Source organism: Gossypium hirsutum, chromosome D03 (assembly GCF_007990345.1).
Source record: "Gossypium hirsutum isolate 1008001.06 chromosome D03, Gossypium_hirsutum_v2.1, whole genome shotgun sequence".
NCBI lineage: Eukaryota > Viridiplantae > Streptophyta > Magnoliopsida > Malvales > Malvaceae > Gossypium > Gossypium hirsutum.
Window position 1 is genome coordinate 29,330,240 of NC_053439.1, and position 8,853 is coordinate 29,339,092.

General features: G+C 31.9%; 1 protein-coding gene across 3 annotated transcripts; it reads left to right on the top strand.

Annotated features, from left to right (window-relative positions):
- The first annotated feature begins 260 nt into the window (after positions 1 to 260).
- On the top strand, positions 261 to 6,704 carry LOC107950697 (amino acid transporter AVT1A). Of its 3 annotated transcripts, none has more exons than XR_001698147.2 (13): positions 261 to 566; positions 718 to 922; positions 1,227 to 1,510; positions 1,806 to 2,020; positions 2,382 to 2,405; positions 2,492 to 2,672; positions 2,775 to 2,994; positions 3,074 to 3,209; positions 3,305 to 3,324; positions 3,428 to 3,578; positions 4,987 to 5,030; positions 5,154 to 5,216; positions 6,086 to 6,138. XR_001698147.2 is itself a non-coding variant. In XM_016885604.2 (13 exons), exons 2-13 carry the CDS (start codon positions 720 to 722, stop codon positions 6,176 to 6,178), a joined length of 1,629 nt encoding a protein of 542 aa, XP_016741093.1. In that variant the 5' UTR covers positions 261 to 566; positions 718 to 719; the 3' UTR covers positions 6,179 to 6,704. The 3 variants fall into 3 exon arrangements, 2 of the variants coding, with proteins under 2 accessions (XP_016741093.1, XP_016741094.1); XM_016885604.2 differs by having other exon boundaries at positions 3,428 to 3,573; positions 6,086 to 6,704; XM_016885605.2 differs by having other exon boundaries at positions 3,428 to 3,573; positions 6,105 to 6,704.
- Positions 6,705 to 8,853: the final 2,149 nt, after the last annotated feature.

Here is an 8,853-nt window from a genome sequence, read left to right on the forward strand (position 1 = left end):
TGCTGACATGGCAAAATCGCTCCCCAGGGACTCGTTTTGCTAAAATTTCACCCTAAAATACTCTTACATGGATGCATTTTACTAAAATCGATCCTTTCTAATAAATAATACATAAATTGGTCTATTTCCGTAAATTTACTTAAAAATGGGCCTTTATAGGTAAATTACTCTATAATTACATCGAAAATTGATGATTTGATGGGATGCAATTATAAAAAACATTTATGAGACAGCTGGCTGGTTGAATGCGGGAAGCTTGAAAGGAAAACAAACAATTTCCATAATTATCTGATGTAACACGTCACTCATGCCTTCTGGATTTTACGCGAAAACCTTCGTACCGATCCTTATTTCTCTCCATTGATACTTTCATTCTGAACTCTTAACTAGACTTTACAGCCATCCATTCACCCTGAAATCCTGCATTTTTATTTCTTAAAGTAAACGATCAAAACAATCCTCCCGCTGGAACCCCATCTTCATTCCCATTGATTTTTTTCCTCTTTCTGTTTCTCACTCTTGATTCAGCACTCATATCCCGAATATTGTCTTCTGTTATTAATCATGTGATTGATCCTATCTTTCCCTTCTCTTTTATTTTAGTTGTTATTTTATTATTTACCTTGTAAATGTATTCGAATATGGTATAATCCATAAAACTGTGTTGTTTACTTGTTCCTTTACTCTCTTTTTTAATCTATATATCTATATTTGCAGTTATGGCTGACGAGGTTAAGGAGAGGCATAATGAAGAGTTCGTCCTGGAAAGTGATGTTGACGATAATGAGGACGACCTTGAAGAGAGCAAGGCAGGGGACGGCAGCAGCAGCAGCAGCAACTACAATAGTGATGATGACGGTGAGGGAGGCCGGGGAGGTCCTTCCACCACTTTCACTTCACAGCAATGGCCTCAGAGCTTCAAGTAATGCCTTTCTTCTCTTAGTCATGCTGTGTAATTTTTACCATGTATTTGGCCAGAACGTATCTAATGGTTATCCTAGAAAATAGGAAGGTGATGAGACCATCTTTCTATCCTCCTACCAAGAAAATCCTATATCTTGGCACTTCACTTCATGCATATAAAAGTTAGAACTTTCATATACGTAAAGAATTGGTAACCATATAGCTTTTTGTCAAATCCTTCAGAAGCTGTGCCTCGGTTGGTTGATGTACCACCTGCACTTTTTAATTTTTTTTTCTGGCTACTTCCTTTGTGTTTTTTACAGAGAGACAATGGATCCTTATACAATCACAGCATCACCAAGCTTTGGACTTATTGGGGGAATTTCAAATTTTAGACATTTTAGTTTTAGCAGTCAGAAAAGTAATTTGGACCTGGATGGAAAGCTTCCTCTTCTGCCTGAAAATCGAAACAGTTATTCTAAGGAGTTTTTAGATAGCATCTCAGGTGCACAGTCAACTTGGTCACAGAAGCATTCATTTGCTAAGCAACTTACTGGAGAATTTCCCATAGCTTACGGATGTAGCGTGACCCAAACAGTCTTTAATGGTAAGCTATGTTGTTATCATGCTCTGTTTCCCTTATTTTTGATATGTTTGAGTTCTTTTAGTTTCTTTATGTCTATGCTTGAAAATAGTTGAGAATCTCTTGTCAAATGATCTAGACGGAAATTTGCATGGTGTTGTCTAGTTACCTGTGCCAAATCATCGTACTTGCATCCTGGAAAAGCAATCTGACAATTCTTATAGTTTTTGTTGTTGGAATTTAAGAAATTGACAATTATTATCTGGATATGCCCTATGGTTTCAAAAGTTTTAACTTCATGATTTTTATTTTGTGATAGCAATAAATGTAATGGTTGGAGTTGGGCTTCTATCAACACCTCATACAATAGCACAAGGAGGCTGGGCAAGCTTCTTGGTCCTAATCTTTTTTGCAGTTGTATGTTGTTATACGGCCATACTCATGAAATACTGCTTTGAAAGCAGAGAAGGAATTATATCTTACCCTGATATGGGTGAAGCTGCCTTTGGACGATTTGGACGCCTTTTTGTATCTGTAAGTTATTCTTAGCTTCTTGCTTTTAAGTATAATGAATATTTTGTTATGCAAGGATGGCTTTAGTGACAATAGTTAGATGCTGGTACCTAACTGTTTGTATCTGATACACATTGTTTATCCTCACAGTCTGATTTGTAGTGGCAGTTTCAATGTTTTGTCTCGCCTCTCTTCATTTCTAGAATATAAGTATTAAATTTTAATTCAATCATCATTTTTGCTGCATCTAACCATCAATAGTTATGTATTATAATTTTTAAGTTGACTGGAAAATGAAAATTCAATTGCTAATACAGATTATTTTCATTTTGGTTTGGTTATGGCAAAATTCCCTAATACTGTATTTGTTGGGTTAATGCAGATTGTTCTCTATACAGAATTATATGTAAGCTTATGTCTCTCATTTACTTGTTGAATTGTCTGCTGCAACTTCTCTATCTAATTGGAAAAAGTTTCATTTTTCCTGTACAGTCATATTGTGTGGAATTTATTATCATGGAAGGTGATAATCTTACAAGGCTATTTCCTGGAGTTTCTTTGGACTGGCCTTTTTTAAATCTGGATTCAATGCATCTCTTTGCAATTGTAACTGCCTTGGTTGTTCTACCCACTGTCTGGTTAAAAGATATCCGTCTGATTTCATATCTTTCAGGTGCAGGAAAGTCGTTTCAAAGATGCTTGACGTAGTCAAGCATTTAAAATATTGAAAATACATTATGATCTTACACCAGATTTCCCATTACTTATTTTGCAGCTGGTGGGGTTGTTGCAACATTGGTGATAGTTCTGTGTCTGCTATACCTTGGTGCAGCAGGTGGTGTTGGCTTCCATCATACTGGTAAAGCTGTTAATTGGAGTGGCATTCCCGTTGTAATTGGTGTATATGGATTTTGTCATTCGGGACACTCTGTGTTTCCTAATATCTATCAATCAATGGCTGATAAATCACAATTTAAGAAAGCAATGCAAATATGGTAAGGAAATTTGTTGTGGCTTGGGAGGATGTTTCATGTGCTCCTTTTATTCTGATTTCTGTTTCATATTTTTCTGCAGTTTTTTTCTGTGTATAGTATTGTATGGGGGTGTTGCAGCAATGGGTTACCTCGAGTTTGGTCAAAGCACATTGTCTCAAATAACTTTGAATATGCCACCACAAGCTTTTGTTTCCAAAATTGCATTGTGGACGACAGTAAGTATGAGGCTCTTCATTTCAAAGGTCTTTTCAGAGAGAGAGAGAGAGAGGTTTGTTGTTGTTTCTAAGTTGCCTTTATTGTTGTGTCGCAGGTTATCAATCCACTCACAAAATATCCTTTTGGTTGAAAATATTAGAATTTGGAAATTAAATGAATGTTTTATATGTTCTGAATTTCCCTTCAATATACCAATTTTTTCCTTGACATTAAACAAATATGCATTGTTGTTGATCCCCTTGGCGAGGAGTATAGAGGAACTGCTACCAGATCATGTTGTAGAGAGTTTATGGTGTTTCTTTCTTCTTAGAGCGCTACTTGTCTTTTCTACCGTTGGCGTTGCATTTGTCATGCCTTTCTTTGGTAAGGTTTGGAATTTGTTTTCTCTCACCACTCTAGATTTAGTTATGTTTCATACTTCATGATGCAGTTTATCATAGAAGCTAAGAAATAATCTTAGGCAAACTTAAACTCTTTATATTCTAGGAACAATATTTGTATTCCATATCTTTATTTTTTCTTTATTGTTCGCCAAAAGTATTTAATACGAAGCTTAAATATGTGAATAAATTTTTACTTAATACAGTGCATGTAATCATTAGTGTTTTGTTCTTTTAAATCTATGCTAAGTTATGTTTGTAAGATAGCAACCTACCAAATCAGAATGCGCATTACCAAAAATGAAATTCAAGGATATCTACCTCATTGCCACTGTCTCTGTTCTCTTGGTCTATAATCAATATTTCCATCTACTATTGTTTGGCTCAATTTGCTCATTCAACTTTTATATTGGTACAATTCAATCAAAAATTAAGGGGAAGAAATACTTGAAGGATTATTCCCTTTCAAACCTAAAACGAACAAATTTCTAATTTGAAAAAAATGGAGTAAAAGAAAATTGTTGGTGGCAATTGTGGAACTATTTTCTTTATTCCTTCCTTTTACCTCTTCTATTTTTTCCTTGGTTACGAGCAAGCAGTATTGGCTTGAGTAAGGAGTTGAACTGGCCAAGGCCTAAGGTAGGCAAGCCAGCAATTGTCCGGACAGTTGATCAGATTTGGCCTCTCTGGACCGTACTGTGTTTTGCTGGACTAGTCCTTCCTAGGTGGATCCGTACTGAGTTTAGTAGCTCCAATCTGGTCCTGTGGTCAACTCTTCTAGGCTGGCTTAGTGATCTGGTATGGGCATGATACCAGCTTGATCATTTGTGGAGTAAAAGGGGAATCATCTGCAAAGATCTTTTAATAGGCTAGGAACAGTAGTCAGTGGCATGAACTTGTACAATAGGACAAACCTGCAAGGACCTTTCACTAGGCTAGGAACACTCGCAGAAGCAAGCTGTAGTCCTTGTTTCAAAAATATTGAATTATTCTTATGCAGTTAAACATTTTAGCATGGTTAACTAGTTACTTCTGTCAGCTCTTCTGTTGTAATACAAAGAATAACTATCTATTGAAAGCTTCTTGTCAAATACCGCCTCTACGAGCAATCTAATGAGTGGAACTCGATTAAGCTGGTAGGGTTAGAGAAATAAATTCCACATTGGTATGATGCTAAAAGTTAAGCACCAAATTAACTTTCAAAATACATTTTAGTAATAACATTGTCACAATTTTTGCCAACAATTTTGGGAGTATGATTGTACAATGATTTGTAACAGATATTTCTATGTGATTTTTGGTAGCTTCAGCTAAGTTCTTAATAATTTATTATTTTCATCCATTTCATTAAATTTATTATAAGAATTCTATGATTTATATGCGACATTGATCTCAGGTCTTCTGATGGCTTTAATTGGTTCTGTTCTAAGCTTCATGGTGGTAAGTACTGTGTTCTGTTTATTATTAGAATGGAAAAACCATTTATGGAAGCTTCATTGAAGGTAGTGAAAAAGGAAAAGAATTTATCTTTTGTAAGGACAACGAAATTTTCTATATTTTCAGGCTATAATAATGCCAGCACTGTGTTTCATAAAGATTGTCGGGAGAAAAGCTTCAAGGACAGATGTAAGCAGAATCAACTTGTTACATGCATTTATGCTTGTTTTCTTTTTCTTTTTTTCAAAAATAGAACACTTGTTACTTGCATTTAATTTGTCTTCTAAATATATTCTAATGCAAACTGGAATAGGAAAAGTAGAATATTTGAGAACAAAAGTAATAAATTGATGTATCCATTGAACCACCATTGAGATTATAATTGAATAATAATAAGTTAACATTGGTCGCTTGCATCAATTATCTTCTAAATATGGAATGCATACTACATCACCTTTCATGTTGCTTGATGCATTGAAGCTGACCTAAATTTTACTTTGAGCATGGTTGATACTAGTAATATTGGCAGCGGAACACGAATATAATGACCTCATGTACATACATATACACATAAAAATGAAATTCACATACGCATACACATACAGATGTACACCTAAATGTGCATGTATCTCTTACCACGTCAGCTGATAGCTGATCGGCTGAAGTAGAGTTTAGGTTTAAGATTTTATATCAACTGATACTTTCTGGAATAAGGTGAGCTGTTGGTTCCGTTAATTCCAAGTTGTAACAGTTCAGTGAATGCAATGTTAATGCTGACATCATGAGGAGATTGTATTCAGATAAATTTGGTGGTTTATAATTTACAACTTTTAAAATTTGATACTACAGCATATAGTGTTCTTTTATGTTGTTGGTCTCTTATATGAGAAAGCCCTTGTTGAGAAATTACATTGTGTTTAGGATGAACTCAAGCTGTACCATGCTTAGTGATCTTCTTGGGTTGCTTAATCTTCATTTTGATTAACTTTATATGCACATATACCTATATACTTGCTTACTTTGCTTTAATCAAGCAAAGCTTTTTAACATATAAACAGATTGTTTTGAGTTCAACAGCAGCTGTAATCGCCATCATCTGTGCTATTTTTGGGACATATTCTGCATTGCAAGGGATTGCGAGCAATTACTAATACCTAGAGAACAGCTTCCTGCTGGTTTCCGATATGTAGATTGTCATCATGGGGTTGCTCATTCTTCCTGCATCTACGACTTTCTGCTGGGAAAATGGATCTTTCAGTAGCTAGCTGCCTGGATAAATTTAGTTCCAGATACATTATCGTAAGGCATTACAGAATATTAGGATTAAGACATGCTCATGCTCATGCTCATGCTCATGCTCATGTTACAGTGTTATTGCTTTGATGTTCCCCTCTTCTTCTATCATATTTTATTTTAGTTTTAAGGCCTTAAGAGTTCCTGAATGGTCCAGAAAAACAAAAAAAGAGAAAAAGGGCCTTGGTGTCCCTGGGTTGAACTTGATCCAACTGTTGACTGCCAAAGCCAAAACAAAAAAAGAGAAAAAGGGCCTTGGTGTCCCTGGGTTGAACTTGATCCAACTGTTGACTGCCAAAGCCAGCTTTTGGATCTGATCAATATATAAAAACTTCGTCTTTCAGTTTTATCAGTCAATGAGACAAAGATGTCAATTTCACTTTAGTTCGGGTTTTTGCATGACTTTCATATTCTCTCCCTTTTTTATGCCAAAGCCAGCTTTTGAATCTGATCATTATATAAAAACTTCCGTCTATCAGTTTTATCAGTCAATGAGACAAAGATGTCAATTTTACTTTAGATCGGGTTTTTGCATTTTGTTTTAGGAAAAACTAGGAAGTGTTTTTACATAACTGTAAATTCATCTTTTGACGTTTTATATTTTTTTCACTCCAGTTTTTAACGTTTTCTCAATCGTTTTAGCCATTAACTTTTAAAATATAATAATTATTTTTTCTTAAAATTAACTAAGCATTTATTTGTTTACATGTAAAATGTTTTATAAAAAATAACTTTTTGTTTCACAAAAAATAGTTTGGTCAACAGAAAATGACTTACAAAATAATATTATAGGTTTGTGTCAAATAAGTCTTTTTTCTTGTAAAATGATTAATTTTTTTAAAAGCGTAAATCATTTTTGAAAAGAGTTCATCTATAAATAATTTTATTTTTATATAAAAATTAATTTAAATCAAGTTTAATATTATTGTATTATAATAAATTTATTTTTAAAAATATTTAAAATATTAATATAAAATATTATATTTTTTAATATTATTAAACATACATGTTTAATTATTTATTTTTAGATATTTAATAAATTATTAATATAATTTATTATTTTAGTAAATTATTTAATATTTTAATTTTATTTTAATAATAAAATTTAAAAATAATAATTTTAAATAATATTCTTCACGTATTATTAAAAATAAATATTATTTAAAAGATTTAATATTAATATTTTGATAATAAATATTTATTACAATTATAAATATATTAATAATAAATATTTTGTAGTATAAATGTTAAAATATATTATAAGTCTATGCACTCTTCACAATTTGTAATTTAATCTCTGTACTTTTATTTTTAAGAATTTAGTCCCTCTACTTTTCAGATTTGAAAATCAAGTTCAATTGTTGACATTGTTAACTTTTTGTCAATTTTGTTGATGTCATATTTTTAAATAAAAAATATTCACTTGGTAGTCATATAACTAAAAAATGATGTAATGAATCTAAATTTAACAAAATATTTTTAATATAAGCAAAAATAATTTAAAATATAAATTTATAGATATAAAATAAACTTAATTAAACAATGAAAAAATAAAAAAACTCAAATGTATGTTTGTTTAATTGAAAATAGTTTTTATGAAATATTTTTAAGAAATCTGTCAAACAACAAAAAATATTTTACACAGACCTTAAATATTTCAAATTGTAACGGTATTAAGTGGTAGTTCACATATCATAAAACATTATAAAAACTAACAAATTCAAAATAAATTTATAAAAAAAATTATAAAAATTATTCATGTTAATAATGACGTAGTAGATCATTAGATTGTTATGTGAGTTGTCGTGTTAAAAGTTATTAAGTTAGTGTTTGGAAAGCCACTTTATAATTAGATATGAGTGCAATTGTTTGTAATTACACAGGGGTGTGGTATATTTGGTTAATAATTGTAATTGGTGGGTCTTACTAAGTTAGGTGTAAATGAAGCAAATCAACTATACTTTTCAATTCTTTGAGTATTGAAATAATTACATGGATAATTACACTTAAATTCAATTAGCCAATGACTTTTTGAACACTTATACATTATTTAACTTTAAATGAGTATCTTTTATACAAGTTATGAACATTATATTATAAGCATAAACACGTATGAGTGCTTGGGATGATTACGAGTGCTAGGATCATTAAGCCTAGGGTTTACTTCCTCTCCCAAACAACTGATCTGCTAAGAAAACATTACATAGCAATTAATTAATCACACCTCCACTCACTAATCCCCCATAAGAGGATTAGTTCCTCATGGATCTCATAAACACAATGGACTTGATAAATAAGATGAACATTAAAAATAATTCAAGAAAAGAGTTTAAGAAAAATATTGAGATGTATTTGAATGAAGCTAATTGCATTTACAAATCATGTTACCCGAAGAACAATAATGAAAAGAACTGTAAAATAAATCTAAAACCTAAGAGAAAGAAAAACTAAAACTAAAATTACAGAGAAAAACTTAGAATATGAAAAGTTGTTCTTAAACAAGTGCTAATTGAGCCTATTTATATATTTAGGG

Excerpts from the sequence above, each read along its gene's own strand:
- LOC107950697 (XM_016885604.2), top strand. The coding sequence starts at position 720 with ATGGCTGACGAGGTTAAGGAGAGGCATAATGAAGAGTTCGTCCTGGAA. Across the intron at positions 3,574-4,986 it reads ATTTGTCATGCCTTTCTTTG|GTCTTCTGATGGCTTTAATT; the intron begins GTAAGGTTTGGA and ends CATTGATCTCAG. Across the intron at positions 5,031-5,153 it reads CTGTTCTAAGCTTCATGGTG|GCTATAATAATGCCAGCACT; the intron begins GTAAGTACTGTG and ends CTATATTTTCAG.